We start from the raw sequence: 21,504 nt of genomic DNA, 5'->3' as shown, positions 1-21,504 counted from the left end.
TGGAAGACAGAGGTATGCATATTTCCGTCCGTGGCATTACAAAAAAACGAGCCTGTCTAAGAGTTTTTGGTTAGCATGTAATAGATCAGTATGCTAGAAGAAACAGGGGGTAACAAGAGCATCAACACTGCACCACCACTATTGCCAGTTAGCGTAACTCTCCATCTTACGGCATACTTATCATCTTAGAAGGCTACAAAATATTACAGCATAGATCGCTGTGAACTCCTATCTGTAGATTAGCCTCGCCTGTGAAATATCATATGTCATTTTTTTTAAAAAAAAAGGGGCTTGTGAAGCAAATTTCTTTGTACTAGTCAGTGTAGCCAACTTCTATTTGTAGGTTAGCTTCGCCTGTGAAATATCATGTGGTGAAATTTTTGTGAGTAATTGCAACACTGCGAGCCCCTCCCACTGTGCCCCCCTCCAAAAGTAGTAGTGGGGGCATTGAACCAAGGCCACGACTTACATCGTGAAAAGAGGGCGTAGCCGTTTACGCTGAGGGCCCGTAGGCGTTTACGTTGAGGGCCCCCACCACCTTACAAAAAGGTCCCAAAATAAGACTGAGCAAAAATTAGGGCTAGAACATCGTCAAATGCTATAAAATCCATAGAAAAAGTATCAAAATATGTCACAACTGAGGTTAAATACTAGGTCCACCTACAAGGGTTGCGTAGAAACAATCATTTTAAACTTTGTAGGTTATTTTAACCTGTAAAAGGCAGTAAAAAGTGAATAGGTTAAGCTATATCACGTAAGATCATGCCATACCTACAAAGAAGAGCTCCACCACCTTAGAAAAAGTCCCAAAACAAGATTGAGCAAAAAATAGGGCTAGAACATCGTCGAAGGCAGTAAAATCCATAAAAAAATCATCAAAATCATCAAAATATGTCACAACTGAGGCTAAATACTAGGCATACCTACAAGGAAGGCAGGTGAAACACTACATTTCCACTACTAGTTACTTTCTCGTCTCTAACACACACTAGAAATCTACGTACATGTAGTTTTGTTACTAGCATTAAAACTTAACGTAGTTGTTTTAATTACCCCATTCCTAAAATCCGGAGTTCTTAAGCACGTTTTTTCATTGTGCAAAATTAATGGGGCCCTGCTTGGTACTCATGACATCAAAATTTCGTTTCTCAGTACGAAACCTCGACTGGTAAGCGGAACACACCTGGTGGACGAGAAAACGATGTCAATGGTACGAAACCTTCTATAGTGAAGTTAATTATTGCGCCTCAGTTTAATTGGCGGATGTAGTACAATTTTCGCTGCCAGGTGGCAGAAGGAATTTTTTGCTGTCAGACCGAACAGCCTTCTGACAGCGGAAAAGGGAACTTCTTCTGTTTGATGAAACAAGAAGGTCATATGTGGCATGTAACGCATTGTGTGTATTTATATAAAATCGGAAAACAAACACTTTGCGCGTCCAAAATATAATAAAAGATCTTGCCTGCATGGATTAATTGTGTTATTTGAGTAATCATAAGACTCAACTCTTAAAACAAAGAGACAAAGCGTGACAAAACACATTTTGTGAGACCAAAATGTAATAAAAACTCTTGCGTGGATATTTTAAATAGAGTTATTTAGAGTAACAATTAATATAAACTTGGAAAATAACCAGGTAAATGTTTACAAGATACACTCTGTGTGGTCAAAATTTAATAAATAATCTTGCCTAAATTATTAAAATCATTATAGTCATAGTAGAAATTAGGATAAACTTGGAAAATAACAAGTAAAACTGACAAGATACGCTTTTTGTGTTCAAAATATAATAAAAGCTCTTACCTAAGACGAATAAATTGGTTATTTGAGTAAAACAAAGATACACTTTTAAAATAATAGGAAATAATTTGACAAGACATACTTTGTGCCGAACATGTAATAAAAACTCTTTCTTGAATTGACTAAATCGTCTTACTTTGGTAAAAATAAGCATATAGCAGTAAAAGAATCAAGTAAAACTTGAAAAGCACACTTTGGGTGTCCAATAGGTAATAAGCAATCTTATCTGGATATTTTAAATCGTGTTATTTGATTAAAAATAAGCATAACCTTGTAAAATATTCCGGTAAAAGTTGGAAAAATACGCTGTGTGTGCGCAAAAAATAATAAGAAACACATGTAAATCGTGTTAATTTGGTAAAAATAAGCATAAACTTGTAATATAAAAGGGTAAAGCTTAAGAAAACGCATTTTGTATGTACAAAATATAAAAAAAACTTTTACTAGAATCGTTTATATCGTGTTATTTGAGTAATAAATACATGCAAAAGTTGTAAAAGATTGGATAAAAATACAAAGTTTAGTAAAACAAATTCCATATTATATTAAAAAACGCACAGTGACATAAATTTATTTGCTAAATCAATAATCAAAGTGTCCAAGGTTCGACACCACGTGCTAAAGGTAAATAGTGAAAACTTTTTCCCCAGTCTCAGAGAGCTTTCCCTTCTTCCCAGATAAACCCTTAAGCTTCGTTCTCCTTGTTCAAGGTAAAGTTCTCGTTCCAATCTAATTGGATATCCCAATATCATTTTTTCTTTTCCTCTAAGTAACCTTGGGCTACTTTGACATAAAGATGTTCAGACATGCAAGCGTTCTTCCGTAAAACCCGTGCTACACCATCCCGTGCCTTGAGGCAACCCTGAGCTGAAAAAAATTTTGCTTGGAAAACCGGTTCTACAAGCGACACACAGTTTCAAAGATTGGACTTTGACAGCGTATTCCCAGACATCCTTTGTTGTCTGGTTCAATCCCTTCCTTGTCCTACGCCATTGCATAATTTTTCAATATTTCTGCGTTCTAGTTAACCTTGGAACAAAATCTACCGACGCGTTTTCTCATTGGTTAATCGAGTTCTTTCTTTGTTCTAGCGTTCTGACGTCATTTGACCTTGACCGTATATTCCCCAAATTCCTTTCTTTTCTACCTCCGCGGACTTCACCGACTTCTGTCTAGTGTCTCAGACCACCGTCTTTCATACCATATATTATTATTAAATAGTACACTATAATATACACATCATAAGTTCAAATACCGGGACCATCATTCGTAGCGTTTAATAAACCGTAAAATCGTACTTTCCATACTATAAATATTAGTTATTATAGTTTCATACTTTACAGTAATTCACATAAAATCATATACATGACATTGAATATCTCTAATTACCTTCTATTTACATATTTTTCGTAAAATTAATACTCATATTTTCATAAAAGTTATAAATACGCAAATGCATAAATTACATTAGTTCCAATAATATGTAAATTTGTTCTAAATACATGCAAATAAATTCTAAGTACATGCAAATTAATTCCAAATACTAAACGCCCGAGAGCACAAAACGACGTTGGGGAAGATCTATACCACAATCGTAAAATTTTCAGTGTTATCATTTATTATGTTGTAAAGATAAATATTCGTCTAGTGAAAAAAATCCCTCAATGACGGTTTAAAAAGTTTAACGTCTTAAGTATTACTACCTAGCATTACAAATCCCAAGTGGGGCATCCAGCGTTATGCGTGTGACATTTTACTCACAAAATATATTGTTTGGCTTTAAAGATTCGTAATGAATTAATTTTATAGAATTTTGAAGTACTTTTTGTTGTCGGCTAACAAATAAAACAGAAACTTTTTGAGTGTTATGACAGAGACTGAATGCACGAAAAACATTTTACGAAAATGTTTAATGTGTGAGACGCTTAAAAAAATTAAGCAAATTTGAGTTCATTTATCTGTGAAGGATATAGACTGCAGATGATAATAATTGTTGTTGATTTAATATTCAACTTATATCAAGCAGATATTGATGTCATCTCAAATCATACAGTTCTTGTCAACTCACCCTCACGGATTTTGCTGAATATATATATATATGTTAGTAGGTAGTAAATATTCATTTGAGGCCAACTTCAACTTCGACCCTTCAAAAACCTGTCATTTTAGTGCACGAACTCACTATTTCTCTACGTTTCGCGGCTTTTTATTGCAGTAACGAAATAAAAGAGTGAGAAAAAGGCTTTGAAAAGTGAGTGTCAAAAACGTACTTTCAGGTACGCATACTCCAGCGTTGTAACTTTCTAAACACATCCATGTTTCTATATCGTGAGCTTTGTTAACCTAATGCTGGTTTGCTTCCCTCGTGATCTTTGTAAACCTAATGTTTTCATCCATATCGTGATCTTTGTAACAGCCTCTCATTTTCTGTAAACCAAAATGTGTGCTTTCAAGCAAAAACATCTGGCCAGGGTGTGTGTGTGGTTATCTAATGGCTGTGTGCGGCACACACCTCTGTAGAGTTTTTATTTTTCCATGAAACCTCCCCCCTACCGTAAATGCATTCAACGACTCTACTGTTATTTTGATATTTTTGAATGAGAGATATGTTTTATTATTTTTCTTGATGAAGATGTTACAAATAAAGTTGCATGCTTTTTTTTCCTAGTGTGTGTCGTTGTTGTTCAGCAGCATTATTTCGTGCTATGGTGCAAAATTCTCATTATCTCATACTATAATGGTAACTGGTGTATCTGATTATCTCATGCTATAGTGCAAAACTGGTGGAACTGATTATCTTGTGCTATAGTGAAAAAATTGTTGTTATATAGTGCAAAAACTTCTTTTCTCGTGCTTTCGTGCAACCTGTTAAAACTGCTCCGACACTCTCTCGTTCTTCACGTCATAGATGAAGGACTTCTCTGCAATCAGGATGATGCTGCACACGGTGTCCTCGGGCAGAGCATCGTGGAACTCGCACCAACCTTCTTTCTACCTATGTACTTTACTGTTACGGCAGTTCATCTCCTACTATTAGCCTTTACTCATTTGGAAGCACCCAGGCAGAGAAATAAACCACGACGGGGTGGCAGCTGGCTCACGTCAATTATTTTCACATTAGGCAGGAAGAGCGCACCTGGCGTTTGCTCGGTTCAGCTTTTCTGTCGCTTCCTTTTTCTGAACAATGCAAGAGCGAAAAATCTAGATCGCGACAATCAAATCGCATCGGACAGGTGCTCCCCTATATGACCATTGTTTCAGCGTGCAGGCAAAATTTTCCCACAGCTCGCTTTGAGCAAACGGGAAAAGGAAGCGACAGAAAAGCTGAACCGAGCAAATGCCACGGTTGGTTGTAAAGCACTCGAAGAGAAGTGAGAATTGTTCGTTGTCAGGTGTGTTTAGTCGATCGGTGGCGCGGCACGGAAGCAGATCAGATAATGTCTACTGCTTCGGAAAGAGCAAACGAGAGAATGTAAGCGATGCCGGCACGGCTGGCGGTTTTTTTCTTTCCGGGTTAAAATGGGGCTTCATGCGAGGAACTTGGTATACTAAACCATTACGTCTACTGCACTGTCGCACGTAAGCGATGATCAAAAAGACAGGCTGATACCTGAAACTATTACTGTTTCTGGAGCCATTCGCAACAAATGTTTTCACGTTATCTTATTACCCTTCAGAGGTACATACTTATCCTTATCGTGTGTAACTTACCACACATCTATATAACTTAACTTCGACTCTTAGTTATTTTCCCCATGATTGGTGTTCGGAAAAAGTTGACTATTTCATATTTTTTAAAAGATACCTTGCCGCATATTTGTCAATCTGTGAAAAAAATAATATTACCAAAACATGAATATGTGTAAACTAAAAAAGAATATCCTATTCACTATTTCGTGTATATAGCAATTTGGTTATTCCAAAAATGAAAAAAAAACACATGTATTATTTCAAGCCACTTTGTGAAAAAAACAAAATGTCCTCTCTAGGAAAGAATTTTTAATTTTTTTCAATTCGCTATACGTTAATGTACCATAACAGACAAGTGACAACCAATATTGCGTACGTAACCAATCTCGAAAAGGGACGTAAACACGATGCGAAATTTCAATTTCACCCAGTTCGAATTTTGTAAGGTTTATGCTGTCTAATTTTAACGATGCGTTGTATAAAAAGATATGGGCTGTGCATTTTCTTCAAAAACTGTTTCTACATCGGGTTCGATTTGAAATCCGGCAAACTGGCAGGAGTTCTTATAGTTAATATGTTCTATCTCTTCGGCCCCCACGGTATGAATTCTTCAGGCACGCAGTGAAGGATTTTAATTCGAGGCAGATTAAGTGTCGTATCCATAACCCGAATATATTCAAATTCTTGTGGTCAACAGAGAGAAATTTTCCGTGACATTTTTTTCCTGTTTTTGAAGATGAGACATAGCCGGAGGAGCCATAATATTTTTTAAGTCATGCCACACACTTTGCTCTATTTTTTTTTTTGCAACAGTGCGTGCACGATGTCAGCTTTTTTCTCCTGCTTCAGTCCCCGTAGCCCCAAAAAATCCAAAGCTTTGGACATATATAAATAACATACATTCATAATGGAGCCGCAACCCGGACCCTCTGGTCCTTGCAAAAATGTACCATGCAGCAACTGTGGGAAGTTGATTTCTAAAGTAAACATGTCTAAGCATAAGAAAAGAAAAGTATTGATGTCCCCCCGGCAAAAAAATCTCGCATTGATGCACATGAAGGCTCCGCTTTGAATAAAAGTGCTCGTACCATGACGTATAAACCTTCACCTTATGAAAAATGCGATTCCGGCACGTTCTTGGATAATTTGAAATCTCTTGTCGTTGACAAATTACGAGATTGCATTATTAACGTCGCAATCAAAATTCATCTTGTGTTAACCCTCATGTATGAGAAAGTCGTCTCGTCCAAGACAAGCAGTTTCAGTTTCTGTGTAGGATGTGAAGGCTTACATCAGGGTAATCACGACTATCTTGACGAAATTATAACGCATCTGTTTAACCATCTAGTAAGAAAACAAGAAGAATTTGAAGGTCGCGGAAGCGGATGGAGTATTTGTGGCCATAACCACATGTTGCAGCTTAGAGTGTGTATTTTTAAAGCTTTAGGTAGCGCTCAAAAAAATGCTGCGATGACAGACATTAAAAAAAAGCAAAATGCAGTGGTAAACATAGAAAGTAAAGAAAAGAAGAGTTTATTATGGTCTGTCATCGCAGCAAAGCACCCAGCCAATGATCATCCCCAACGTCTGTCCAACTACACCAGATACGAGACGAGATATAAAGAAGTGATGAAGGGAATTTCATATCCAGTTGGTTTGAACGATATCGACATATTTATAAAACAGTATAAAGAAGAAAAGTGGCATAACATTGATATTTCCGTGTTCGGGATTGACGATTGCGGCGACACTTGCGTTCTCAGACCTGCAAAGAGTCAAAATAGCGTAATCAGACTTCTTCTCATAGACGACGTTACAGTTTAATTTTCAAGCCTAGTTTGAAGTCAAATCAGCAAGGATCACAACAAGATTGAAATTTGCGATCGGTGCTTGAGAATTTTTCGCGGGGGAAAAATGGTACAACACAAGTGTTTTGGTTCCATGCATGCAGAACCCGAAGATGTCATGCCGGAACCCGGAAGCAAGATGACATTTCAAAAATATGAGGCTCTTCTCCCCCATCCTTTGTTCTTTATGCTGGTTTTGAAAGTTTTCAAGTTCCGTTAGGCTCATGTGACTCTGACCCTACTATCTCAAACACAATACCAATTTTTCACCAGGAACCTTGCATTTTTGCCATTTACGGGGAAAAGTTAAATAAGGTTATTACGTATTGTTCTACCCGTTGCTGGAAAAGCTTTGTCAAAAAATAGCAGAATGTGCCAAAAAACTTGCACATAGACTTAAAGGCCCTTAAGTTTTTCCACCCCCACTCACAACAGAACAACGTCAGAGACACGAACTGGCCACAAGATGCGAGGTGTGCTTTCTTGATTTCACCCCCGAAAACCACAAGGTAGATCATCACAACCATCAAAATTCTGAAATTTTGTCCATTGTTCACGATTTATTACTGTGTATCTACATTACACAGGGAAGTACTATACACATTTGTTCATCACAGAGCTTTACAACATCACGAATCGCATCAGGATCATTCCGAGAACGAGCGAAAAGTATAAGGGTGTGGATTTCTCTCGAAGACGGAGAAAGTGTAGAAGTGTGTATCCTAGACTCTTACAATTTCCTGTCTTCCAGCCTGGCCACCCTTGCAGCTCAACTTAGCGACCAAGATCTTGTGGCCACGAAACAATGTTTTGGGGAAGACAATTTGAATCTGTTGAAACGTAAGGGCGTCTACCCCTATGAATGCGTCAATGATTTCGACAAATTCGACGAGACCGAACTGCCACCGCGTACTGCATTTTATTCTCATCTCATCGAGGACGTTTGTTCCGAAGATGATTATCAACATGCCCGTAGAGTGTGTTCGGCCTTCAACTGTCAAACATTTCGGGACTATCAGGACCTGTATCTCAAACTTGATGTCACCCTTCTGATGGATATTTTCGAATCGTTTCGGAACAGATGTATTGCAAACTACAAGTTGGACGCACTACATTTTTTTACCACACCGGGGCTGACATTGGAGTCCATGTTGAAATACACCAACGTGGCTCTGGACCTCATCACGAACAAGGAGCAATATGCATTTCTTGAGAATGCAGTACGCGGTGGCATTGTCCAGTGTCCACGACGCCGTGCTGTTGCAAATAATCCTTATTCTCCTGGTTACGACGCATCAAAACCTGACACCTACATTGTCTACTGGGATGTGAATAATTTATATGGTCATTCCAGGTCGCAGTGTCTTCCCATAAGTGACTATCAATGGATGGACGAAGAGGAACTCTCCTCCAAGGATTTTCTCAACTGGGCCGAAAATAACTAATGGGGCTGTTTCTTGGAAGTGGACATTGATTATCCCGAAACGCTCCATGATATACATCAAGGATTAGCCATGGCTCAAGTAAAAGAAACAACACCTGGAGGATCGGAGCCAAAACTTGTATTAAGCTTAAAAACAAACGAAATTACATTCTCCACTACAGGTTACTTCAATTCTATATGAATCATGGATTACAGCTCAAGAAATTACATAGAGGTTTGAAGTTCAGACAGAGCAAATAGTTGGAGCCGTATATTGCTGAGAACACCGAGCGTCGAGCACAATCTACAACAAAGACCTCTACAAGTTGTTTAACAATGCAATTTACGGCAAAACAATGGAGAACGTGCGGAAGTACATCCATATAACATTAGTCAAGGAATGGAAGAAATTTGAGAAAATTGCTGCTTCCCCATACTTTAAAACATTCACCATTTTCAATGAGAATTTAATATTCGTTGAACGTAACAAGAAGGAAGTGAAGCTCAATAAGCCGATTGCAATAGTGGCCACCGTTCTTGAACTTTCTAAATTACATATGTACGAATCCTACTATGATCAATTCCAACTAGTTTCTGGCGATAACATTTATGAAGGTTGAAGTGGAAGGACGTCTTTTCTAGCCGCTCCGTTCTAAACTCGTGGTAAACAATGGGGGTTTCGACCGAGACCTGGCGTTGCCGGATTGGAATGTTCGTGGTGAAATCAGGCCTGAAATGTCAGGTGCCTGCGGAATGTAGCTCTGAATCGAAGCAATGTTACTGTGCATATGGTTTAGTGATTTTAGTGCTACTAGTGATAGGTGGTGTGGAACAAAATCCTGGGCCCAGTGGGGGAATGGGAGAGATCAAAGCAATGCTGCAAGAACTCAAGGCTTCTAACGACTCCCTAGTTTCCGAAGTTCGGCAATTCGGCACCTCACTCAAAACCCTCGTCACTAGAGTAGACGTTCTGCAGAGAGATGTTGGCTCCCTTACGAAACGTGTGGAGGAACTGTCTAAACAAAATAACTGGCTGGAACAAAGACTGGACGACCAAGAATACAGAAGCTGACGCGATAACTTGGTGTTATACGGTGTTGAAGAAGGTAACTCGGGAGAAGACTGGAGCCAGACGGAGACAAAAGTGCGAACAATAATTAAGGACAAATTAAACATCGATCTGCAAGAGGATTCCATCCAGAGAGCGCATCGGATTAACACAAACAGTAACCGAGGTCCTCGTCCCATCGTCTGTCGCTTTTTGCGATACAAAGAAAAATAAAAAGGTATTAGATGCCGCAACGAGCTGAAGGGAACGAAGATATTCCTGGAACAAGATTTATGTTATTCCACTCGCAAAGAACGTCAAGGATTACTCGAACATATGCACCGAGCCCGGAACGCTGGTCACCGTGCGTACATTAGTTATCGCCATGTTGTGGTCGACAACATAAGTTATTCCCTGCGCGATCTGCAAGCTAACCCTGCAACCCTTCCGATGCCCAAAGTGTTGGTCCCCGCCTGGAACAAAGTGAAAGCGGAGGTCAAGAACCCTCACCCCTCGTTCGTCCAGGAAATCTAGGAATGCAGGATGGAAGGGGGAGCAAGTGGGCAAGAGGTAGCGGTCTCCGAGCTCTTTCAGGATGTCAAGGTAGCCACGCCCAGCGCAACTTGTCAGGTAAGAAGTTTACTTCACCTGTTCTTGTCCCTGCTTTTGTGGAGACGTCAATCAATCTCGCTAGAACTGACCCATCCAAAACTCTGTGCGACAATGAAAAAAACAAAATTAGCATGAACATAATTTATCAGAATCTGAGAGGAGTTCGATCAAAAACCAAACAGTTCTTTTTAAGTGTATTGAGTAACAATTACGATGTGGTGTTGTGCACGGAAACGTGGCTAAATTCTTCAGTTTCTGATTCCGAACTACTCGACAATAGATATAGCGTCTTCAGGTCAGATCGCAACACGTTAGAAACTGGCAAAACTCTAGGTGGCGGTGTCCTCATCGCCATAAAGAAAAAAAATAATCCTCTAATGGTCGATGCTCTTTTACAAGAACAAATCATTGGCAGTTTAATTATAAAATTTAAAACAGAATCTGGTTGCGATTGTTACATGTGTGTAGTGTATATTTAACCTGCATCTCCCATGGCCGTATACGAGAACTTCTTTAGTCATATAACTGCACATTACCCTCTGGGTAGCCCGTTGGTTATTGCCGGTGATTTCAACATCCCTGAAATTAAAAATTCCAACACGGAGTTGCTCACGTTAGTCGAACAATGTCGCGAACTGAAATATTTCCTCGATTTCAACGACCTCTAAAGCAAAAATTCCATCCAGAACGCCAATAGTAGAACTCTCTACCTAGTTTTAACAAATATTGAAAATACTAAAATATTTCGCCAAGAGCCTCTGGCAAGAGAAGATAAACACCATCCGGCTTTAGGAATAACTTTAACACAAACCATACTTAAACAAAGAGCTTTAAATCCAAACATCCAACTATATAATTTCAAGAAAGCCGATTTCATTAATATGTATCGGAAACTCGAATTAGCTGACTGGGACCAACTAAAATAATGCGAAGACGTAGATATTGCCGTTGTTAAATTTTATGAAATAATCGAAAGCATTCTTAATGAATGTGTTCCACGCTCTCGCTCCTCTGTAAAAAAATCTTACCCATGTTGGTTCACGCGGGAAATTATTAAGAATCTGAAAGCAATATCAAGTCACCACAAAAAATGGAAACAAAGAAAGGGAAATGTAACGCATCACGAAATTAAGTATAAAACCTTAAGAACGAAATTAAAATGGGAGATCAGTAAAGCTTACCAAAACTATATTGAAACTTCAGGAATCAATCTTGCTCACGACACTAACCAGTTTTGGTATTTCATTAAAAATCAAAGAAAAATCCACCTTGCAGCCAACTAAGTATAATGATAAAACCATTGACGATAATGGAAGTATCCAAGATCTCTTTGCAAAGTATTTTGAATCCGTATATTTCAAAGAACTATCTTTCTACAAGGATCCGCATCCTAATGTAAATATGAACTCACTTCCTAGTATCTTAAATATCTCTGAAATATCACTAAATGAAATTGAGGAAGCCATTAAAAAACTCAAACCTAAAAAATCCGCCGGCCCTGATTCAATCCCCCCTTATGTAATTAAAGGTTGTTCGGAAATTCTTAAGTACCCTCTTCACCCCCTTTTCAACTTGGCTATCAGAACTTCGAGATTTCCAGCAATGTGGAAAACAACTGAAATCTCTCCGATTCCCAAAGCTGCTGATATGGCTGACATATGTAACTACAGGCCTATTGCAAAATTGTCAGTACCAGCGAAACGCTTCGAGCAGATAATATATAAGCATATATATTTTCATATTAAACCCATTCTTTCCCCCAAACAGCACGGATTTGTCCAAAAACGCTCAACCGTAACCAATCTTGTCGAACTGACAAGCTACATTGCACCCAGTATAGCTAATAAAGGGCAAGTTGACGTTTTATATACAGACTTTTCAAAGGCATTTGATACAGTTCACCACGATATATTAATACAGAAATTTGCCAACAATAGCCTTTCTCCTCCACTTATTACCCTTCTTTCTTCCTATCTGCAGAACCGCCGACAATATGTCGTGTATCAAGGCTGCAGATCAACCGAATTCGTGGCCAGTTCGGGAGTTCCACAGGGGTCAAACCTTGGTCCCCTGCTATATTTAATTTTTTTTAAACGATTTGCCAGAACTACTCACAAAATGTAGGACATTAATCTTTGCTGATGTTAAAATATACAAAAATATCGAAAACGCTGATGACTGTACAATATTACATGAAGAGCTGAATAACTTGCTTCAGTGGTGTGAAATTAATAAAGTCAGCCTAAACTTAAAGAAATGTAAACTTGTATCATTCACCCACAACAGACACCCTATTCAACATTCATACACTATTTCTAATGTGTTTGTACAAAGTGAGAATATAGTTACCGACCTAGGGGTCACTTTTGACAAAAAGTTAACATTCCAATCACACATTGCCCGCATTTTAAGCGAAGCTCACAGAAATTTGGGATTTATAATAAGAATGGGTCATCAATTTAGAAAAAAGGAAACATTTCTCTTGCTATATTATACGCTCGTCAGATCTAAACTCGAATATGCTTCTCTTGTTTGGCACCCGCAATTCAAGAAAGATATCGAAAAATTAGACAAGCTTCAAAATAAATTTCTCAGATATCTACTATTTAAACTTGATGGTACATATCCAAAACTCACTCCTAGCAACATATTACGCGAAATCTTTAATATTCCGTCACTCGACGAAAGGAGGCAAACAAATCAAATAACTTTTCTCTCCAAGCTTATCAATGGTAAAATAGATTCTTTTAATCTGTTGTCGAATTTAAATTTTTATGTGCCAAACTGTATGTTAAGACCCAGAACTGATCTCTTTCAAATCCCCCTTGGAAGAACGAAAATGACCGAAGCTGAACCCATGAGGAGAATGTGCAAGTTATTTAATTCAGTTTCTAAGAATAATCCAAGCGTAGACCTATTTAAATGTAATTGTAACATTAGATCTATTCGCTGAATTTCTGTATGTTTTGTTTTGTTTTGTTCATTGAATTTTGGTTTTCATTCAGCTTGTAAGGTTATATCCAATAGTTTAGCTTCATTTATTATTGTATTGTCTCTGTGTTCCCTTTGCTTCTATAATCTAATAATTAATTTCTTCTCACAATTGTTTTTAAATGTAAAATGTACATTCATATTTCTTGTTAATTTTCTTAGTTATGTTGTTGTTTATGTAATGGTGTCATCCCATATTGAACACTGTAATTGGGCATGCGCCTGTTGTGTTTCAATTAAATAAATAAATAAATAAATAAATTTGCTACATTCATACTGATAGCTTTGTGTTTCTAATCCAAACACAAGACCTTCATCATGATTTGACTTCGATGAAGCATCTCTTTTATTTTAGCAACTTACCATCAGGCCATCCCTTGCATTCATTGGAATATAAAATGACCATAAGAAAGTTCAAAGACGAAGCGGTCGGTAATTACATCAGTGAATTTGCAGGACTTCGGGCAAAACTGTACTGCGTGAAGATTGCAGATAAGAAAGAGATGATCAAGAAAGCAAAGGGGGTGGGAAATACTAGCACAGGTAGATTCACCATAGAAGATTACAAAGAATGTCTGTTTAAAAAAAACATAGCTAACCACCGATCATCGCATTGCGAATACTTCACACGAACTCTACACAACACGCTTGACCAAGCTAACATTGGATGGTACGGACAATAAATTAAATGTACTTGATTGTCAAGTACATACACGCGAGTGGGGACACTGGAATACCAGGGACAAATGTAGCATGTGTCTCCCCAACTAGAGCACGCTAACTGCTTTGTCCTCTGTCTTTTCTGTTTTACGTGCTTGGAAAGAGGTAACGAGTGATCTTCACTCATGCCTCCAGGCGAAAGTCATTAAGTTCAGCTCTACCACCTGCAACTTTTTTCTTCCTCATTTCATCCTTATAAAATAACATAACACGTAGGTGCAACAACAATGAATGATGTTCAAGCGTTGAAAAAGATGCTAAATGCATCAGTGGAGTAAATAAAGCTTTAAGACTTAGAAATCAAGAAACCTTATGTGATAACTTCTGGTGAAATTATTTCAACTCAATTTGGTTCTCGGATACGCTTATTACTTAATGATAAATACAGCGTATTTTTACCCGAAAGATATACTAACATGTTATCCGTTAAGAAACTGTCTTCGTTAATCAAAAACAAAACTCATATTATCTATAATGGTAAATTGGATCTTCCTGCCAATAAATCAAAACACGCCATAGAATTTGTTTAATGGATTAAATAACTTGAAAATGCAGATGAATTTATTTGGTTTCAGAAAACAAACCAACATGGAAACTGTACGCCACACAACGACAGATAATTCATTACTATCCAAACTCAACGGTCTGTTGATCATTCACCTCAACAGTATTTGGACGAAATTCGACGACGATGTTGGCAAAACTTTTTACATCTTCAACAACAATTTACATTTCTACGAAATTCCGATCGGTGGGAAACTTCGGATCACCGTGAATCCTGAGAACGTAGTTGAAATCAAACTCTCCTCTGGCAAGAACATTTATCGCATCAAGCACGATAAGATGCTTTCCGACATCACGTATGATGTTTCTACAGGAAATCGTTCATACATGCAACTCCTTGGAGATTACGACAAACTCATTGCTCTCTTCATAGAATTACGAATCGTCTATCCTTTAATAAATAACCATTAACAAAATGCCTAACTACATTTTCGGACACACCAAGCGTGTAGACCATGCTGACGATATTCTCATGCATTGAGAAGTGGCCTGATTGCTTTGCAGGAGACGTTAAAGAACGGTTTAAAATCTGAAGTAGCTAGTTTACAAACACAATGCTTGGATCCTATTCTGAAAATTGATTCCGAGTTGAAAACGCTAATAAAAAATTATGTTGACGTGCCTCCGTACGATAACGTTCAAAATATACAATTGAGTGTGGATTCGCTTCAAAATGATTTGGCCAAATTCCAGCAATTTCAAACAAAAAATTTGGAAAAATTAAAACTCGAAATCGAAGAACGAACTTCCACAATTCAGAATAATTTCTCTGAGCTGCATGTGGAACGTCTACACGATGATGTTTCCCAATTCACCACAGAATTCACCACCACTTTGTAAGAAATTAAATCTAAATTACAAATTTTGGAAGATACAATGACAAATCTACCATCCTCCGATGAATTGCAAGATATTAGCAAGAGCGTGGCAAACATCAAAATTCAATTAGAGGCTTATCATGATTTCGAACACATTCAAACCACTATTGCTACGATTCAGGCATCTTTGGAAGCTCAACTCAAACGGGTATTCAAGAGACTTTAAGCACGGTTCAGCAGAAAATCGACTACCTGAAAAATTTGAAGTTTGAAACAAATCTTAACCATTTTCATCATGTACTGGACAACATACAGGGTGATTTGGAATTATTACAGACGAGTGTGCCTTCGAACGAAGATTTAGAAAAATTGAAAACGGCAGTGACGGCATTATCCGAACGAGTGACATAGAAAGTTCATTGAGTGCTCTCGAAAATACAGTAGCCAATCCTCCCACCTCTAAAGATGTGCATGGTTTGAAAAGGAACATATCTCGAATGCTAAAACGATTAGAAACAGAAACAACAAACGTGGAACAGGATCGAGATGAAATTGCCACGATGCCTACATCGCAGAGTGTCACGGATCTTCATAACGAGTTTACCGAGATGAGGGACATCGTGAACGACTTTACCGTGAAAAGCTCAAAATTGAATCTAGTTGAGAACCTTCAGAACATTGTAGTCAACATTAGAGATCAAATTGGAGCGCTGGAATCCACACATGAATCGACGCTGGCCGCTTTCGGTGCCAATTTGCAAGAACTGAACGAAAACTACAAACAATGTCTAGGCAAGCAATCGATGAAGAGTTGCTCAAACCTGCACGCCGCAACTACGAACGTTTAGCTGTAGTAACAAGGGGTATCGTCGACCTATGGCAGGTGGACCTCGTCGAAATGAGACGCGGTAATTTGAAAAATGTACATAAATTGAACAAGGGTAGCAAGTACCTTCTCACCGTCATAGACACGTTTTCAAAATTCGCATGGGTTCTACCGTTGAAAGCCAAAACGGGAACATGCCTCACAGAAACATTCAAAACTATTTTCCGCGAAAGTAAGAGACGACCACGATTTCTGGAAACAGACAATGGGAAGGAATTCTACAACACCGTATTCCAAAAGTTTATTTATAAGCACGACATTCAACATTATTCCACTTTCAGTCATTTGAAAGCCAGCATCGTGGAAAGATTTAATCGAACCTTGAAAACACACATGTGGAAACGATTCACGCTTCGGGGAAATTACAAGTGGGTCGACATCCTGCCGGAACTCGTTGACGATTACAATCATACGTTCACAGTCCGATACACATGAAACCAGCGGACGTTAAACAATACGACGAACAGCGATACATTTCTATGGTTTATTGTCCAGAATACAGTCCCAAGACCAAGAAATCAAGCTTCAAAATTGGAGACCAGGTAGGGATCAGCAAATTCAATCGTACTTTTGAGAAGGGATTCACTAGAAATTGGAGCACGGAACTTTTTACCGTGGTTAGAGTTTTACCCGGAAATCGTCACACGTATATAATAAAGGATAGTAGCGTTGAAATTTTGAAAGGAAGGTTTTACCAAGAGGAACTCTCTAAAACGAAACACGCCGACACGTACCTCATCGAGAAAGTATTGCGTAGGAAAGATAACAAACTGTTTTTCATATGGCTAGGACTTCCGGAAAAGAGTTGGATCGACGCGAACAAAGTGACACTATGAACTCAACGTGGAACGTTGTAAAACGTTTACCCGATTAGGACCATCAGGGTGTGGAAAGACGACGCTGCTCATTGATAATTTTCTTCTCGCACCCGATTGGTTAGACTGGGAAAACAGGCATCTCTATGTATTTTCAAAAAGTCTCGAACAACCAAAGTTCAGGCAACTTATTCATTTGTATGAGGGACTGGGCTTTAGTACGGTCTCTTTCGAAATCATTCCACGTAGGAGCTGACATGAATTACAATCAGTTTTCTAAATTTTGCTCCGACTGTTGGAACCAATACGACTTTGGCTTTGTTACGATCGACATGACACGAAAACTTAATGACGGAAAGTACATGAATAAAATCAACGTTTTTCTAAACGTCTCAACGTTATAAAATAACGTCATATGAAACGTAAATTTCAAGAAGACACAAAACAAAAAATCAACTGACGCAAGAGATCAAACATATATAAATAACCTTAATATCGGAAAGTGGATCAACTCAAGTTTTGGTGACGATAAAACGGAAAGTATATAGGCTCAAAGAAATATGTCGAAGAGAAATGTTTCATGAAGAGGATAATCTTAAGCTTCGTGATTACCTCACGAAACGCTTCAAAGGTTGGAAATCCGAGAATCGCCGATTCTACGAAGAGAACAAGCGTGGAGGACAACCTATCATCGACGCCATCAGCGATCCCGGCAAGGAAATTAAAAATGTCACGGAACAGAACAAGGATCTGATCACGGAACTTGTACCTCTTGCCGCTCGAAATTATGAAGATTTTTATCCGACGCCTGCCTCCAGCATTCACACTCCTCTGGAAATTAGACAACAGCCAAGGCGTCAAGCCATAGGCAGCATTTCTTCTTCGGAGAAGATCGAGTTGGGTCCCTTGGCACAAAACTACCTGTGCACGGGGAAATTCGACAAGGACAAGGTGTTCGGATTATACCCTTGCATGGAAACCAACGAAGGCGTCGTGTGTAAGATTGGAAAATCGAAAGTCACCTTCGAAGGCAACGACATTAAAATTAATTTAGGTGAGAAGAACAGTTGGTCTAGGTAACCAGGTAGAGTGGGATTGTGGGAACTCGTTGCCAAAAAAATATCCGAAAGATTACACCGACGAAAATAACCAGAGTTACAGGGAAATTTTAATCATGACGGATGCCATGTATCAAAGTAATGACGCCACACAGAATAGGGTGAAATCGAGCAGCGGTGAGAAGTACAGGAATCTCATCAAACCGATATGGAACGATATCAAAATTGGAAGCGGTGTCAAACGCTACAACACATTACCGAAAGAATTCGTTTGTGTGGACGACGTGAGAAAACTCATTGACAGATTGTTAGTGATAGCCGGTGAAGAAAATGCCGGTAATCGTAATTTCTACAACGAGAAGGTGGGCATCGTGGAAATGATCAGCACGAAACTCTCCAACTTCATCGTGAACAACGACAAAGGTATCGGGTACCTCATGAAAATTAACCACACGCTGCCTCCAAGATTCTGGAACGTGGCCGAAGGAAAAGGTCTCGTGAACGACATCATCAACAAGTTACCTTTTGAAAGACATTTACCAGGTTACCAGTCCTGCGGCCCCGGTACCAAACTCGAGAAAAGATTGGAAAGAGGAGACAAAGGAGTGAATACGTTGGACGCTGCATGTAAAGATCACAACATTGCATACAACACGCACACCAATTTAGATGCACGTCACGAAGCAGACAGAAAATTGGGACATGCAGCTTTCGGGAGACTCGTCAGCAGAGACGCATCCTTGGGTGAAAAAGTTGCATGAATACCGTCGCCATGAACGCAAAACAAAAATTTTGTTGGGGTGTATAAATAACATGCAGTATGTCGCAGTCTTGTATAACATACAGTAAAAAATATGTTGCAGACTTGTATAACTGATTTCCCGTCCAAACTGATATGTAAAATATTCAAACACGCTTTAAACGGAGATTTCGAGGATGTTGAGAAACTTGTAATCATAGCAAGAACAACGCCGTAATTTCGTATCCCATGTGAAATGGTTTTGAAGGACCATCTTTGGCAGATAAGTGGCATGAGGTGCAGTGACCTCGACACTCTTCTTTCAGCTGCAGGGGAAAAATTAAACGACAGGATGGACGAAATTCACGAGGCGAGGCAGGGGAGAAGACGATACACGGATGATTGGCGCAAGTCTAAACAGGAGACTGAAGATATCGTCACACACATCATCGCGTTTTCCAAAGCACGAACTTACTTTCTTTCTCTAACACACACACACAAAAATATATAAATGAACCACTGTGAAAACGATATATAAATAACACATCGTGAAAAAATCTTATAACACACCCTGAAAAAAAATGAGTGAAAAAATGAGTGACGTCCAAGCATTAAAAGAAATGCTAAATTTGTCAGTCGAGTATATAAAAATGCAGAAATTGCGTAACGAACCGTAACCGTAAAGTTCGTGGGATCTTACGAGTACCTAGAATGTTAACCATTTAATCAATGGGTGATGTAAATTACTCATCATTCATCCTCTGATGGGAGGACTCGTCATTGGCATGACGAGTTAACGCTTGGCTATGCGAAAGGTACAAAATCACACTCAGGAACTAAACTACAGAAAAGACAATGGTCACTCGTTGGGTTTTGTGAACCGTTGAACCTGAATCATGGCTGGGTGTTAGGATAATTACCTGTCTATCTGAAGTATTAACCTGAATAGAATATACGAAGTCCTCTGTTAGCTTCTCCAATTCGTCGACCAGAGCGTCGTCCCACTTCTGACCTACTGCTCTGCTAACCACCTCTTCTCTCTCAACTCAATCCCAAAAGTCAGTCCCCTCTCAGCTTGTCTCACCTCTATATCACTAGGCCATCGATCTCTTCCTCTATGCCGAATCGTGTTTTTTTAATTTCTACCATGCAAACCGCTGACTCTATAACCAGAAGAATTACCTGTTTCCTGAATGCTCAGGAGGTTTGCATGGCACAACACAATGTATTGTAAACATGCCTTAGAGGTTGAGAGAAGTGAGAAAAACAAGTGAATGCCCTGGCCAACGTGAAGCATTCAGAGAGACTTAATAAAATAAACATATAATCTTAGGAATTGTTACGTTCTGCCGGCGTGGAGAAAATTTTCTATGTTGAAAATTTAAAAGTCAAATTGCAAAGCTTGACATGACCCAGGTTCGCCAATTCCATGTATTTTCTTAGAAAAACAAACATACAAAATATAAAAAACAACAAAACATAACTTTCTTTTGATTTCTTAACCCAAAAAAAAATTTCCATTCCCTAAAACATTACAATCAAAAAAACAAGTACGCACGTCGATATGATATAAAAACAATATTATGTATGATTATATGACTAGTAATTACAAAAAATTATGTCATTAAGTGATATAACTCGCGATGTTACGCAATTCTACGTGCGTAAGTTGTTTTAATTTAGAATTGCTCGTTTCTATGAGTCGCAAGCGCATGGTCATTAGTCTGTGCAAGGCTTGGCTTCCCGTGTAAAGAAGACCTGAAATGGCCGCAGTTCTCGCAAGGAAAACTTTTGTCAAAATGTTTCTGTGGAAGTAAGCTCAATGGGGACCCTTTAAATACATATTTAAAAGGAAACAAAGTTTATAAGTAAGTACACAAAAATGTGGATTGTCACACATGTAAGTAGAATCGTAAATAAGCATGTATACACAAGTGTTCGCTGTAATATCATCATTATATACGCATCTCATTGTAAAAAGGCTGAGTAAACCAAAATGTAATATGTTTGCTAAATGTATAGCCACTTCTCTTATAACAAGATGAAAAAAAAATATTGGTATGCACTGTTTATCTCAAATCTTCCATTCTCTGCATATCAAATAAACCTCGTTAAAAATATGAACTTTCAATGGCTATCCTGGTTATTCCTATATATGAGTATGAAATGTTCGATACATATAATCTTTGACACTGAATAACGGTCGCAGGCATAAAACCTAAATATAATGTTCGATTTCCTTGCCATGTTGTTATGTACACTGTAGTGTGTATATAGCTTTGTATTTATATAGCATTGTAAATACTGGAGTGTAACTGCACACAAAAAATATCTTGCAATTATCCACCAACTGTCTGCTCTGATTGTAAATATCAGAACATTGTCCGGTGTCAAATATGTTGCTTACTATGTTCCATGTTGGTGAAACAAAATTAACTGCTTGGAAGGAACATTTGCATAAAACATTCGCACTAAAACATACTTCTTGAAATG

At 38.4% G+C, this 21,504-nt stretch overlaps 1 protein-coding gene across 1 annotated transcript in view; it reads left to right on the top strand.

Moving 5' to 3' along the window:
* Positions 1–16,073: 16,073 nt before the first annotated feature.
* LOC145988149 (uncharacterized) overlaps positions 16,074–21,504 on the top strand; it is a 62,397-nt gene continuing 56,966 nt past the window's right edge. The window contains exon 1 of the mRNA XM_083122980.1: positions 16,074–16,305. Within this exon, the coding sequence (XP_082979106.1) occupies positions 16,074–16,305 (232 nt within the window). The remainder of the gene's footprint in view (positions 16,306–21,504) is intronic.

Source organism: Lepisma saccharinum, chromosome 5, assembly GCF_977018435.1.
Source record: "Lepisma saccharinum chromosome 5, izLepSacc3.1, whole genome shotgun sequence".
NCBI lineage: Eukaryota > Metazoa > Arthropoda > Insecta > Zygentoma > Lepismatidae > Lepisma > Lepisma saccharinum.
Note: the sequence above shows the minus strand (reverse complement) of the source record. Positions and strands in the feature narration are given on the sequence as shown.